This window comes from Mobula hypostoma, chromosome 2, assembly GCF_963921235.1.
Source record: "Mobula hypostoma chromosome 2, sMobHyp1.1, whole genome shotgun sequence".
NCBI lineage: Eukaryota > Metazoa > Chordata > Chondrichthyes > Myliobatiformes > Myliobatidae > Mobula > Mobula hypostoma.
The window spans coordinates 185,986,201-186,002,585 of record NC_086098.1 but is presented as its reverse complement, the minus strand read 5'-3'; the positions used below and the strand labels follow the sequence as shown (position 1 = coordinate 186,002,585).

General features: G+C 44.2%; 1 protein-coding gene across 2 annotated transcripts in view; it reads left to right on the top strand.

Moving 5' to 3' along the window:
* Positions 1-6,792: 6,792 nt before the first annotated feature.
* rpn2 (ribophorin II) overlaps positions 6,793-16,385 on the top strand; it is a 74,067-nt gene continuing 64,474 nt past the window's right edge. For both annotated transcript variants that reach the window (XM_063041253.1, XM_063041254.1), the window contains exon 1: positions 6,793-6,947. In XM_063041253.1, coding sequence (XP_062897323.1) covers positions 6,932-6,947 — 16 coding nt within the window. In that variant the 5' untranslated portion in view covers positions 6,793-6,931. The remainder of the gene's footprint in view (positions 6,948-16,385) is intronic.

Genomic DNA, 16,385 nt, shown 5'->3' with positions numbered 1-16,385 from the left:
CACTGACACAAATTCATGGTGATCAGCCAAATTCAACATGGTTTTGCAAATGGGAAATCATGCTTGACCAATTTTTTTGGAATTCTCTGAAGAAATTAAGTGATGTGGGTAAAGTATGATTGCTAGATATCCTGTGTTTAGATTTTCAGAAGGCATTTTATTTCAGATTTCCAGCCTCTTCAGGTATTTTGTTTTCATTTGATAAGTGCTACATCAAAGGATATGGTGGAAGATCATCACTTTTGATGTAGGAAATAACAGAAAACAGAGAGTAAGCATAAATAGATCTTCCACTTGTTGGTAAGTTATAATGAGTATGTGCCATTGGATCAGAGTTGGGGCATAAATATTTCACAATTTTTCTAAATGAATAGCACATCAGAAGGCTACAAAAGGATTCAGATAGTTTAAGTGAGAGGGCAAAATATAACTCACAAAAATGGGCATGCAGATATAGCGAGGAATTAGCTAAGCTAACAGGGAATAGAATACACAAGTAAAGAAGTTAAACTTCAGTGAGATAGGACAGTGGTGAGGGCACATCTGGAGTACAGTGAACTCCTTACCATGGATGATAAAGGATTGGAAACATTTCAGGCAACACACAAAAAAATGCTGGAGGAACTTAGCAAACCAGGCAGCATCTACAGAAAAGAGTACAGTTGACATTTTGAGCGAGACCCTTCATCAAGACTGGAGAAAAAAGACGAGGAGTCAGACCAGGAAGAAACACAAGGTGATAGGTGAAACTGGGAAGGGAGAGGTGAAGTAAAGAGCGGGGAAGTTGATTGGAGAAAGAGACACAGGGCTGGAGAAGAGGGAATCTGGTAGGAGAGGACAGAAGGCCACGGAAGAAAGAAAAGGGGGAGGAGCACTAGGGGGAGGTGATGGGCAGGTAAGGAGATAAGGTGAGAGGAAAATGGGAATGGGAAATGATGAAGAAGTCAATTTATTAGACTAATACCTTGAATGGGCATATTGTCTTATGATGGAAAGTTGAATGGGTTACGTTGGATTAACCTGGAGTTAGGTGATGGGAGGAGACTGAAACATTTAACTTCAAAATTAATCTTGATGAAGTGATGAAGAACATATGTTTCCCTTTGTGGGTTTTAATACCTTGTTGCTTACTTTATCTCAGTCTTTGTATAGAATGTAGTATATAGAACAAGCGCTTCTACTCACACTGACCATGATGCAAATTAAACTAAACCCATCCATGTGTGATCCGTCTCTATTCCTGACATGTTTGTATGCTTGTGTAAATGCCTGCTAAACAACACTACCATGTCTGATTGCATCACCACCCCTGAAAGTGCACTGCAGACCCACGTCACTCATCATGTAAAAAAAATTCCCCCAGACATCTGCCTTAAACGTTTCCCTTCTCAGCTTAAATGTATGCCCTCCAGTACGTGCCAAATACCAGTCTGGGAAAATAGGTTTTGATTATCTATCCTATCCACTTTTAAAAACTTCTATCAATGACCGCCCCCCCCACTCCCATCAAGTGCTCCAGAGAAAACAATCCAAGTTCATCCAAACTCTGCTTTTAGTTAATACTCTCTAACCCAGGCAACATTCTGATGATCCTCCTTCCTCTGTACCCTTTCCAAGTCCTCCACATCCGTCCTGTAATGGGGGGGGGGGTGGTGGAGGAGGGGGGACCAGAACTGCATACGATATTCCAATTACAGTTTAACTAAAGTTTCATATGGCTGCCATGTGACTTTCTGACACATATGCTCAAGGCCCTGATTAATGCAGGCAAGTATGCCAAATGTGTTCTTTCCCAACCGATCTACATGCATTGCCACTTTCAGAGACCTATGAACTTGAACCCCCAAGATCCCTCTGTACTTGAACATTCCTGAGGATCCTGCCACTTACAATATACGCAAACACGAGGAAATCTGCAGGTGCTGGAAATTCAAACAATACACACAAAAAATGCTGGTGAACGCAGCAGGCCAGGCAGAATCTATAGGAAAAGGTACAGTCGACGTTTCGGGCCAAGACCCTTCGTCTGGACTAACTGAAAGAAGAGATAGTAAGAGATTTGAAAGTGGGAGGGGGAGGGGGAGATCCGAAATGATAGGAGAAGACGGTGGGGGAGGGGGGATGGAGCCAAGAGCTGGAAAGTTGATTGGCAAAAGGGATACGAGGCTGGAGAAGGAGAGGATCATGGGACAGGAGGCCTAGGGAGAAAGAAAGGGGAGGGGGAACCCAGAGGATGGGCAAGGAGCTATAGTGAGAGGGACAGAGGGAGAAAAAAAGAGGGAAAAAAAGGGGGAAAAGAAAAATAAATAAATAACGGATGGGGTACGAAAGGGAGGTGGGGCATTAACGGAAGTTAGAGAAGTCGATGTTCATGCCATCAGGTTGGAGGCTACCCAGACGGAATATAAAATGTTGTTCCTCCAACCTGAGTGTGGCTTCGTCTTGACAGTAGAGGAGGCCGTGATAGACATATAAGAATGGGAATGGGACGTGGAATTAAAATGTGTGGCTACTGGGAGATCTTGCTTTCTCTGGCGGACAGAGCATAGGTGTTCAGCGAAACAGTCTCCTAGCCTAGGTCGAGTCTCACCAATATATAGAAGGCCATATTGAGAGCATTGGACTAAGTACATCACCCCAGCCGACTCACAGTTGAAGTGTCGTCTCACCTGGAAGGACTGTCTGGGGCCCTGAATGGTGGTGAGGGAGGAAGTGTAAGGGCACGTATAGCACTTGTTCTGCTTACAAGGATAAGTGCCGGGAGGGAGATCGGTGGGAAGGTATTGGGGGGGGAGATGAATGGACAAGGGAGTCGCATAGGGAGCAGTTCCTGCGGAAAGCAGAAGGTGGGGGAGGGAAAGATGTGTTTAGTGGTGGGATCCCGTTGGAGGTGGCAGAAGTTACGGAGCATTATATGTTGGACCCGGAGGCTGGTGGGATGGTAGGTGAGGACAAGGGGAATCCTATTCCTCGTGGGGTGGCAGGAGGATGGGGTGAGAGCAGATGTGCGTGAAATGGGAGAGATGTGTTTGAGAGCAGAGTTGATGGTGGAGGAAGGGAAGCCCCTTTCTTTAAAAAAGGAGGACACCTCTTTCGCCCTGGAATAAAAAGCTTCATCCTGAGAGCAGATGCGACAGCAATGGAGAAATTGCGAGAAGGGGATGGCGTTTTTGCAAGAGACAGAGTGGGAAGAGGAATAGTTCAGGTAGCTGTGAGAGTCCGTAGGCTTATAGTAGACAAGCTGTCTCCAGAGATAGAGACAGAAAGATCAAGAAAGGGGAGGGAGATGTCGGAAATGGACCAGGTAAACTTGAGAGCAGGGTGAAAGTTGGAGGCAAAGTTAATGAAGTCAACAAGCTCAGCATGCATGCAGGAAGCAGCGTCAGTGCAGTCGTCGATGTAGCAAAGGAAAAGTGGGGTACAGATACCAGTATAGGCTTGGAACATGGATTGTTCCACAAAGCCAACGATAAGGCAGGCATAGCTGGGACCCATACAGGTGCCCACGGATACACCTTTAGTTTGGAGGAAGTGGGAGGAGCCAAAGGAGAAATTATTAAGAGTAAGGACTAATTCTGCTAGATGGAGGAGAGTGGTGTTAGAGAGGAACTGGTTAGGTCTGGAATCCAAAAAGAAGCAGAGAGCTTCGAGACCTTCCTGGTGGGGGATGGAGGTATATAGGGACTGGACATCCATGGTGAAAATAAAGCGGTGGGGGCCAGGGAACTTAAAATCATTGAAAAAATTCAAAGCGTGAGAAGTGTCACGAACATAGGTGGGAAGGGATTGAGCAAGGGGGATAAAACAGTGTCAAGGTATGCAGAAATGAGTTCAGTGGGGCAGGAGCGAGCTGAGACAATGGGTCTACCTGGACAGGCAGGTTTGTGGATCTTGGGTAGGAGGTAAAAACGGGAAGTGAGGGGTGTGGGAACTATGAGGTTAGTAGCAGTCAATGGGAGATTCCCTGAGCTGTTAAAGTTGGTGATGGTGTAGGAGACAATGGCCTGGTGCTCCTTAGTGGGGTCATGATCGAGGGGTAAATAAGAGGAGGTATCCGTGAGTTGTCGCTGTGCCTCGGCAAGGTGGAGGTCAGTACACCAGACTACAACAGCACCCCTCTTATCGGCAGGTTTTATAGTAAGGTCAGGATTAGTACCGAGGGAGTGCAGAGCAGAGCGTTCGGAAGGAGTGAGGTTGGAATTGGAACAAGGTGCGGTGAAGTCAAGACGGTTGATGTCCCGTCGGCAATTAGCGATAAAGAGATCCAGAGCAGGCAGATGACCAGAGCGAGGTGTCCATGAAGAGGAGGAGGGTTGAAGACGGGAGAAGGGGTCATTGGTGGGGTTGGGAGAGTCCTTGCCGAAGAAGTAGGCTCGAAGACGGAGCCGGCGGAAGAAGAGTTCGCATCATGGTAAACGCGGAACTCAGAGGTGTGGGCGAAGGGGGACAAAGGTGAGGGCCTTACTGAGGACAGAGCATTCTGCTTCAGAGAATTGAAGGTCGGAGGGGATGGTAAAGACCTGGCACGGATGAGAAGTGGGATCAGAAGGGGGAGGGGGAGGGAGGCTGGTGGTGTCAGCGGAGAGGGAGGCTGGTGGTGTCAGTGGAGAGGGGAGGGTTGGGGTGAGAGGAAGATGGAGCCTCTGAGGGCCCAGGATCTGACAGTAGGATCTGAGGGAGACGGGGTTGCAGAGTGGTGGTGGGGGAAGGGGAGACGGGAGTCACAATAGCAACATGTAAAGACCTGGCCTGCAGTTCAAGGCTGGAGTCACAATTGGTGGCTGCGCAATCGCTTTGAAGGTGTCCATGGTCGTTGGAGCCCGCATTGATGGTGCTGGAGTCCGGGTCCTGACGAAGGGTCTGGGCCCGAAACTTACGATATACTGTACTCTCCTTTTGCATTAGATCTCCCAAAGTGCATCACCTCACTCTTGTCCAGATTAAACTGCATTTACCATTTTTCTGCATCGCTTTCCAACTGATCTATATCCTTCTGTATCCTTTGATAACTTGCTTCACTAAACTCCACCAATATTTGTTATCTGCATATTTACTAATCAGCTTATATACATTTTTCGGATGACTCTGCCATAGTTGGATGCATCAGCAAGGGAGATGAGGCTGAGTACTTATCTGCAGCTTAATGTGAAAAAGACTAAGGAGCTGGAGGTAGACCTGAGGAGAGCTAAGGTACCGGTGACCCCTGTTTCCATCCAGGGGGTCAGTGTGGACATGGTGGAGGATTACAAATACCTGGGGATACGAATTGACAATAAACTGGACTGGTCAAAGAACACTGAGGCTGTCTACAAGAAGGGTCAGAGCTGTCTCTATTTCCTGAGGAGACTAAGGTCCTTTAACATCTGCCGGACGATGCTGAGGATGTTCTACGAGTCTGTGGGGGCCAGTGCTATCATGTTTGCTGTTGTGTGCTGGGGCAGCAGGCTGAGGGTAGCAGACACCAACAGAATCAACAAACTCATTCGTAAGGCCAGTGATGTTGTGGGGATGGAACTGGACTCTCTGACGGTGGTGTCTGAAAAGACGATGCTGTCTAAGTTGCACGCCATCTTGGTCAATGTCTCCCATCCACTACATAATGTACTCAGTGGGCACAGGAGTACATTCAGCCAGAGACTCATTCCACCAAGATGCAGCACAGAGCGTCATAGGAAGTCATTCCTGCCTGTGGCCATCAAACTTTACAACTCCTCCCTTGGAGGGTCAGACACCCTGAGCCAATAGGCTGGTCCTGGACTTATTTCAAAATTTACTGGCATAATTTACATATTACTATTTAACTATTTATGGTTCTATTACTATTTATTATTTATGGTGCAACTGTAACGAAAACCAATTTCCCCTGGGATCCATAAAGTATAACTATGACTACTATTTTCATCCATGCCATCACAAACAACAAACATCCCAGAAATGATGCACATAGAACTCCATGAAGGTCAAATCACTGTGGATCTTGTGCATCTTAATCTTCTGGACTAGCCTATCATAAGGGTCCTTGTCTTTATGCTGGAATTTTTTTCAGATGGGTTGAAGAGTTAATGGTGCTTGCATCTGAAGTCCATGAGTAAGTTGTACAACGACACAAACATACCATCTAGCGGAAAGCAAGCAGTTTTTAAAAAGTTTATAAACTTGTAACAATATTGTTTTAAACATAGGAATACAATTTGCTGAACAATTAAGGTCGGCAGGAACACTAGCCACAAGAATATACAGTGTGGTGTTCGACATTAACTTTAAGCCTGGGTATCATTCACTGGCATTGCCTGACCTGATGAGCATTTCCAGCTCTATTTCAGAAATGTAACGCTTGCATTTTTTTTTTGCTTTGCATTAATAGTTTAATCCTGCCCCTTTTAGACAACGTAAAAAGGGAGGACTTTTCAAAGATTTTCTTCTGAACGACCCGAATACACACAAAGCACCTTGGCCAGGTAATCTAACGAGAAAAAGCGCAACCGCCTTGGACTATGATTGACGTGTCGAAACAGCCAATGTCCTTAAAACACATCTACACGTCCCGCCCAATATCACAATTCCCTTCAAGGGATTTTCAAAATTAACATTCGTGTTCATCACATTATTGAAATCTTGATTTATATTTAGAACTATTAAATTTACTGATATTAATCGAAGTTATGCCACTAAACAGCCATTTGGGACGAAAGGGGCGGGATGCACGGGATTGTCGACTCTTCATTAAGAGTGATCTGCGCCTCAACTTTACAAATTAAGAGCATGTAGTTCAATAAAAATAAGCAATTCGCTGTCATACAGCTACAGTGTCGCGGGTTTGCCGAATATTTTATTTAATTTTCCCTAATTACGGAATTAGGCTGAGCCGGCTAACCCGGAAGGGGAAACGGTTCTGGTTTGACCCTCTCTCTGGCTGGGCGACGCGGTGACAATGGCAGAAGCTGCAGGTAATAGAAGCGGGAGTCGAGCGCGTTTGGGAGACACGCCGACCTTGCCAGTCTCTGGTCCCCACCTGACACACCAGCGGCTCCTTATACCTCATCGACCGACCGAGAGAGCCGAAGCGTGGGGATTCTGTGCGGACGTGGCGTCCCACGCCCCTTCCATTCATTGGCTTTCTACTGCTTCATTTGTCCGGAGTAGGAAGGGAAAGTGGAGAAGGACGGGTCTGGGGAATGGGGATCATGGGGAAAGAGAGGGGTGGGTCTGGGGTGTGAAGGTCGTGGGGAAGGAGAGGGGTGGGTCTGGGGTGTGAAGGTCGTGGGGAAGGAGAGGGGTGGATCTGGGGTGTGAGGGCCGTGGGGAAGGAGAGGGGTGGATCTGAGGTGTGAATGTCGTGGGGAAGGCGAGGGGTGGATCTGGGGAGCCGGGGTCATGGGGAAGGAGAGGGGTGTGTCGGGAATGAGGGCCGTGGGGAAGGATGGATTGGATCTGGGGAGTGTTAAAGCATGGAATCAGGCTGGTGGTGTTCAGCTATGCTCTTTGATCTGTTTGAGTTTAGTATTTTAAATGTTATCTGGTCCATCATTACTTAGTGCACATTTCTAGTATTTTGCTTTCCGACTGTGTATCTGTTGGATTTTAAAAAATTGCAGTCAGAGAGTGAATCTTCACCCTATCAACTCCAGTTCCAGATCACAATGAGGCAATTAATAAATAAGGCATAGACAACTAATAGGGATGGCACGCAGACACGAGGAAATATGCAGATGCTGGAAATTCAAGCAACACACACAAAAAATGCTGGTGAACAGAGCAGGCCAGGCAGCATCTATAGGAAGAGGTATAAAAGCTTACTTTCTCTTCTTTCAGTTTGTCCTGACGAAGGGTCCCGGCCAGAAACGTCGTCTGTACCTCTTCCTATAGATGCTGCCTGGCCTGCTGCATTCACCAGCAATTTTTGTGTGTGTTAATAGGGATGATACTTCAGTCATTCATCTGAGATTTAGGTGCATAAAGTCACATGCTGTAGTATTGTTTTTTTCCTCTCTGTTTGTCCCAACTCATCTGCAAAGGCTCTTTTGCTCTCAGATGCACCCAATGATTTCTTGGTCGTGTTTTCAGTAAGCATTTCTACTTCCTGGTGATTTATGGCTCTAGTTGGGTTCTGAATTGAGTCTGTAATCTCCTTGTTGTTTGTTCATCATATCCACAACGACAGGAGATCTGTGCAGGAGAATTTATAAGGTGGAAAAAACATGGCAGTGGGGCAGTTCCACTCTCTCAGCTTCGGATGTCTGGCTCCGGTGGTATGAATAGTCATCACAAACTGGGATCTTCCTTGGTTGCAGCAGATGACCGTGACTACTTCTGTACCTTGTCAATTCCCTTGGCTCTCCACAAAGTCTTGCAGAACTGCCTTCCTAGCTGTTGGGATCTCACTGTTGATCTCATCTGCCCGTTATGCCAAAGCTGACTTTGCATGCTAGGACAGGCATGTCCTTGTCTCAGTATGAGGCCTGCCTGTTGAAGCTGCACACTGGGGTGTGACTGCTGTCACATGCAAACAGCTACTTGGAGCCACAGGTGAGAGCTGAGTTTCTGGTGGGACACAAAAGGTGAGTGAACTGCCCCAGATTAGACACAAGCACCTTCATCAGAGGTGCTACTCCTCTGAGTCTCCCTAATACAGCATAAAAGCTCAAGTTTACAACCTGTAAAGCTGCTCTTCGCACAAGTATTCATCCACTTACACGTCAGTCCTGTCTCACCCCTGAAATTTTCTGTTATGGAAGTCCAAGTCATGCAAGTACTGGCTATGTTTCTGAGACTCCTGCAATTTTTTTTTAAACCTTGCACACTTTCTGCTTTTCAAATTCTCATCTAATGTGTGCGTTTCTCCCATTCCACACGTCAAAGTCATTAAGACACCTTTAACTGTTCTGGTACTATGGAACTACCACCCTAAGACCTTCTACTTCCCCAGATTACTTTCAAATTTTATTCAATGACATGCATGTTCAGTTGTGTTTTGTCATTTGCCCTAATTTTCCCTAAATTTGATTGTCATTTGTTGTAGTGCAAAAAAAACCTAACTTACTTCCAGGACGAAAAATGCTTGTAACATTTGACATGCTGGGCAGCATTAGTGCTTAACCACATCTCATTTACTTATTGAATCTTTCTCCTTCCCCCACCCCCTCCCACTTTTCACTATCAGAGCAAGCAGAGACTTTGCTTAGCATGCTTCCCACTAACCTCTGTATTCAGCGGATCATCCTTTGCAATTTCTGCCCACTCTGTATGATTTCACTAGTGGATACATAGCGTGTTCCTTTCAGAATGTTGTAGGATTGCTCCCTTTGTTATTGATCTTTGATTGCGAGCTTCTAGCACTTTGTAGGAAGTTACAATGTTTTGTTAATGATGTAAAAGTAGCGGCAACAATGCAAATGATTTTGTTTTGGCAGATGTAAATTTGATTATTGCCAGTGAATTTTCTAGCACAATGGTTAGCGCACTGCTATTACAGCTCAGGGTGTCAGAGTTCAATTCCGGCATTCTCTCAGAAACTTTGTCCTTTCTTCCTGTGGGTTTCCTCCCACAGTCCAAAGATGTATGGGTTATAGGTCAATTGATCAGTGATAGGCTAGGGTTAAGTAGGTGGGTTGCTGGGCGTAAACACAAGAACGTCTGCGGATACTGGAAGTCGAGGGCAGAATGCTGGAGGAGCTCAGCAGCATCTGTGGAAATAAATAGCCAAGATTTTGGGCCAGGACCCTTCTTCAAGACTGAGAAGGAAGGGGGAAGATGCCAGAATAAAAAGGTGGGGGAGGGGAATGGAAGGTGATAGGTGAAGTCAGGTGAGGGAGAAATGTCAAGGGTTTGGAGGAGTGCTGGCAGTGCAGCTAGTTGGACTGAAAGTGCCCGTTCTGTGCTGTACCTCTAACTAAATAAATGTTATGGTTATCTTGCATCAATGCCTTACAGAAGATAAAACTTTTCCAAGTACATGATGCATAATGATTTTGCGCCTGTTAAAATGCTATTAATGCCTTTTAATTTGTTATAAGGTAAAAGACAAATTAGTTTGAACGAGGTGCTAATTTGATGGAGGAATATCACTTAAATACAAGAACTCTTTCTTAAAAGTGTGGAGAAATTATTTCAATTCCATCTGCAGGGATAAATAATTTTTTAAAAAATGACCTGTATTGGAGTGTCAACCTACTTCAGTGTTTTCAAACTCAAACAATGTTGGATTCATTGGTTAGACCAGCATTTATTGCCTATCCTTTAATGTGGGAGACTTGGTGGATCTTATCGCAGTAAATATCAGGCAGGTGGTTAGACCCTTGCATGAAAATTACCTGCTACAGTTGGCCTTGTCCATTATCAGTCTTAATGTTTCTGCGTGGGGGTATGGACTACATTTGAGGAGGTGTGAATACAATTGTGCAATTGTGAGGAAATCTCATTAGTTTTGCCCAGATGACAGAAGCAGAAATGGTTGGGTTTAGGGCACTGCTCTGAGAGAACCTGTAGCAGTGAACAATGGTTGCAATTATTGATCACTAACAATGGCAACTATTTTTCAATGTTACAAGGCATTATCCTAGTTTTCTCACCTGTAGATTTCAGTTTTGTCAAGATTTCTTGATGCGACAGTCAAGCATTACCTCAATATCAAAGGTATTTTCTCCCATTGCATGCAAAGTTGTATTGAAAAATTCATTTCAACACTTTGAATTGCAGTTATATACACCCTTGACTGCTGATAGCTTACAATATAAACCATGCTGGACGTACAAGTATATTTATGTAAAATAGTTTCTTTTGTACTGGGTAACACACAAAGTATTCAGCAGGTCAGGCAACATATATGGAGGGAAATAAACCTGTCCTGCCCAAAACATTGACTTTATTTCTCTCCATGGATGCTGCCTGATCTGCTTAGTTCCTCCAGCATTTTGTGTGTGTTGCTTGAATTTCCAGCATCTGTAGATTTCCCCTTGTTGCATTTTTAAATATGTTAATGGATTATTTTTGGATAATCTTTGGATAATTGACATAAAGCCCTATTTGAGCTTTTAACAACCATATTAGTTGGTTTTCTAATTTCCATAAATGAAGGGTTTCTTCGTAAATTACAATGCAAAATAGACCATTCAAACTAGCCAACAAGATGGTATTCATGCACCACATAGGCAGTGGTTGTAAAACCATGTTCTATGTCCTACTATTTATATAGTCTTCTATGATTAAAAAATAGTGGAGGACCAGATGAAAGTAGCTCAATACAGTTAAGTCATGTGGCATTTCTGAAAAGAGAAACAGTAAACATTTTGGGTTCAGAATCCTTCATTAGACCTTTATCCCTAGATAGACACTTTGAATAGTGGAGAATTGGTCCTGGTCTGTTAAGTATTTCCAGCATGTACAGTTTTTGTTTATTTTTCAATGAAGCTGCTATCTCAGTCATGAATTCTAGCCATTATTTGCCAACTCTAAATGTTTGCCTCTTTTTGTTTGAATTGCAGAAGTATTGGCTTTAGTGATTTGTAAGGACCTTGATCTCCAAGCATGTTGTCGAGTTTGATAACAAATATTGTGAGATTGTGAGCCACAATCCCGAGGAGACACGGATTACATAGAGGGAGAGAAAGTTTAAAAGAAGCGAGTAGGGATAGTCAGCACATTTTACGTGCCACAGTCCCAAGGAGACACTGAATGGATAAGCGGGAAGAGAATTTAAAAGAAGTGAGAGGGGCGGTCAGTACCTTTTTGTGAGCCACAGCTCCTGACGAGATGTTGGTTTGCACATGATTAGGCACCTGGCAAGTGTAAGAGTGGGGAGTTGGGGTTTGGCTCATCGAGGCTTAGGAAAGGAGAAGTGAAGGCTGTAGGTAGATTTTTTTGGTCAAATTTTCTTTCTTTCTAGTTCATTGCACACTAAGAGCAGTGGGCATGCCAGACGGGACATTGGAATGCAGCTCTTTTTAGTATGTGGGAAGGCAGGGAGGTCTCCAGTGCCCCTAATGATTACATCTGCAAGAAGTGCATCCTCCTGTAGCTTCTAACAGACCATGTTAAGGAGTTGGAACTGGAACTGGATGAACTTCGGATCATTCAGGAGGCTGAGGGATTGATAGACAGGACAAGCAAGGAGGTAGTTACACTCAAGATGCAGTACACAGCTAACTGGGTGACCGTCAGGAGGGGAAAAGAGGATAGGCATCCAGTACAAAGTATCAACCAGCAAGTATACTAATATGGATACTGTTGAGGAGCATGGCCTCGCAGAGGAAAGCAAAAGTGGTTAGGTCTCTGGCGCTGAGTCTGGCTCTTTGGCTCAGAAGGGAGGGAGGAGGCGAGTTGAGCTGTAGAGATGGGGATTCGTTGGTTAGGGAACAGAAGGAAGATTCTGTAGACGAGAACGAGATTCCTGGATGGTTTGCTGCCTCCTGGTGCCAGGGTCAGGGATCTCGGATTGAGTCCACAGCATTCTTAAGTGGGAGGGTGAACAGTCAGAGGAGTTAGTACTAATGACATGGGTAGGGTGGGTGACGAGGTCTTACAAAGTGAGTTCAGGGAGTTAGGTGTTAAGTTAAAAGACAGGATGTTGTATCCATTTGTGAAACTTGGTTGCAGGAGGGGCAACACTGGCAGCTCAGTGTTCCAGGATTCCGATGTTTTAGAGGTGATAGAGCAGAAGGGATTAAGGGGGAGGTGTGGCATTACTAGTCAGGGAAAATGTCATGGCAGTGCTCAGTCATGGAGAGCTCGTCTACTGATGTTTTATTGGTAGAACTGAGGAATGAGAAAGGTATGACCATACTGAAACCACATGACTGGTTGCAGGATTTGGAAGAACCAATTTGTAGAGAGATCGCAGATTATTGCAGGAAACAAGATTGTTTCTGTATATTGTAAAAGGGCTTGTTGGAAAAGCGTTCGTCAAATTTATTCAGGAAAATTTCCTTAATCAGAACATAGAAGTCTCAACTAGAGAGAGCACGATACTAGATCTCTCATTGGGGAATGCGACAAGGCAGGTGACAGAGTTATGTAGGAGACCACTTTGCATCAAGTGATCATTATGCTGTTAATTTCAAGGTAATTATGGAAAAGGATAGGTCTGGTATTCAGATTGAGATATGAAATTGGAGAAAGGCCAATTTTTATGGTATAGATCTGGCAAGTGTGGATTGGGACAGGCTGTTTCCTGACAAAATTGTACCTGGTAAGTGGGAGGGCTTCAAAGTGAAATTTTGAGGGTACAAAGCTTCTATGTACCTGTCAAAATAAAGGGAAAGGATAACAGGTTAACAGGAACCTCGGATTTTGAGAGATATTAAGGCCCTGGTTAAGAAATAAAAGGAGGTGCATAGCAGGTATAGGCAGGCAGAAACAAATGAGTACTTGAGTATAAGAAATGCAAGAGAACACTTAAGAAAAATATCAAGATGGCTAAAAGAAGGCATCATTTTGCTCTAGCAGACAAGGTGAAGGAGAGTCCTAGGCGCTTTTACAGATACATTAAGCGCAAAATAATGGCAAGGGACAAAATTGGTCCTCTGGAAGATCAGAGTGGTAATCTGTGTGAGGAGCTGAAAGGGATGGTCTTGGATCCTTTACAGAGGAGGAGGTGTTTGTGGATAAATCTCCAGGCCTGACATTGTATTCCCTTGAACCTTGTGAGAGGCTAGTGTTGAAATTGCAGGGGCCCTAGCAGAGATATTTGAAATATTCAGTATCAGAAATATTTAAAGCCACAGGCGAGGTGCTGGAGGATTGGAGGATAGCTAATGTTATTCTGTTGTTTAAGAAAGGCTCTAGGAATAAGCCAGAAAATAATAGGCCGGTGAATCTGACATCAGCAGTGGGAAAGTTATTGGAAAGTATTCTAAGGGACCTGGTATAGAAGTATTTGGATAGACAGGGACCGATTAGGGACAGTCAACATGGTTTTGTGGGGGAGTAAGTCGTGCCTCACCAATCTTGGGAGAGTTTTTCAAGGAAGTTACTAGGAAAGTTGATGAAGGCAAGGCAGTGGATGTTTTCTGCATGGACTTTGACAAGGTCCGACATGGGAGGTTGTTGAAGAAGGTTCAATCGCTTGGCATTCAAGATGAGGTAGTAAATCGTATTAGTCATTGGCTTTGCGAGTGTGATTGTAGGTGGTTGCCTCTCTAACTGGTGGCCTCTGATTAGTAGAGTGCCACAGGTATCAGTGCTGGCTCCATTATTGTTGTTGGTCATCTATGTCAACGAGCTGGATGATAATGTAGCAAATTTGCAGATGCAACCAAGATTGGGAATGTAGTAGATAGTGAGGAAGACTGTTGAAGCTTGCAGCAGGATTTGGACTAGCTGGGCTGAAAATGGCTGATGGAATTTAATACAGACAAATGTAAGGCATTGCACTTTGGGAGGAAAAACCAGGGTACATCTTACATGGTGAGTGGTAGGGCACTGAAAAGTGCGGCAGAACATGGGGATCTGGGAATACTGATCCATAATTCCTTGAAGGTGGTGTCACAGGTAGATCGGTTCTGAAAGAAAACTTTTGGACGTACTGGCTCAGAGGGTGGTGAGAGTGTGGAACAAGTTGCCAGCACAAGTGGAGGATGTGGGGTTGATTTCAATACATAAGAGAAATTTGGATAGGTACATGGATGGGAGGGGTATGGAGGACATTGGTCCGGGCACAGGCTGAAGGGACTAGGTAGATTAATAGTGTAGTGTAGATTAGATTAGATGGCTGAATGGCCTGCTTCTGTCCTGCAGTATTTTATGACTAACTCAGTAAAGAACTGGGGAACTGCTGCACTTTAGATTAATTAGATCATGAGGACACACAGTCCTCTTTTATTGTCATTTAGTAACGCATGCATTAAGAAGTGATACAATGTTCCTCCAGATTGATATCACAGAAACACAAGACAAACCAAGACTGAAAAACTGACAAAAACCACATAATTATAATATATAGTTACAACAGGGCAAAGCAATACTGTAATTTGATAAAGAACAGACTATGGGCACGGTAAAAAAAGAAGTCTCAAAGTCTCTCGAAAGTCCCCATCATCTCACGCAGACGGTAGAAGGAAGAAAAACTCTCCCTGCCATGAGCTTCCAGTGCCGCAAACTTGCCGGTGCTGCACCGTGGAATTTTGGAAAATCTTTTGAAATTTTCGCTTGAACGGAATGTGTAACTGAAGCCCTATCTACCTTGGTCTAAAAATTCCCAAGACATCTTTTAAAATCTATGCAGTATTTCAGTCAGCTTTCTTTCCATCAGCTATTAAAATGGTTTTAGCTGCATTTTCTGTTTACTCTGTGCAAAAACGGTTGATTTGAGCATCAGCTCAATTGCCGATTATGGCATATTGACTGGGTTCAACAATAACTGCTTGTTTAAAATGACCTTGCTAAAGGATAAAAACTTGATAATCAGACACATTCTTTTATTACATAAAGCTGATTAAATATTAAATGACTTTGAACATTCACATTTCTCAATCCTGTCAATCGCTAGAATATTTTAAATACTCCATTAACAGCTGTAGGTGTAGTCCCATCATTAGTGGACAATAAATACATTCATTCATGATTTGAATAATTTGTTGTAATAATTCTTCACAACTTCAGTGTAAGTCCAGTGCTTTTATATAGAACATAGAATAGTACAGCATGGTACAGGCCCTTCGGCCCACAATGTTGTGCCGATCCTTAAACCCTGCCTCCCATATACCCCCCCCACCTTAAATTTCTCCATATACCTGTCTAGTAGTCTCTTAAATTTCACTAGTGTATCTGCCTCCACCACTGACTCAGGCAGTGCATTCCACGCACCAACCATTCCTCTAAGTTTAAAAAAAACTTTCCTCTAATATCCCCCTTGAACTTCCCACCCCTTACCTTCAAGCCATGTCCTCTTGTATTGAGCAGTGGTGCCCTGGGAAAGAGGCGCTGGCTGTCCACTATTCCTCTTAGTATCTTGTATACCTCTAACATGTCTCCTCTCATCCTCCTTCTCTCCAAAGAGTAAAGCCCTAGCTCCCTTTGATCATAATGCATACTCTCTAAACCAGGCAACATCGTAGTAAATCTCCTCTGTACCCTTTCCAATGCTTCCACATCCTTCCTATAGTGAGGCGACCAGAACTGGACACAGTACTCCAAATGCAGCCTAACCAGAGTTTTATAGAGCTGCATCATTACCTCGCAACTCTTAAACTCTATCCTTTGACTTATGAAAGCTAACACCCCATAAGCTTTCTTAACTACCCTGTCTACCTGTGAGGCAACTTTCAGGGATCTGTGGACACGTACCCCCAGATCCCTCTGCTCCTCCACACTACCAAGTATCCTGCCATTTACTTTGTACTCTGCTTTGGAGTTTGTCCTTCCAAAGTGTACCACCTCACACTTCTCCGGGT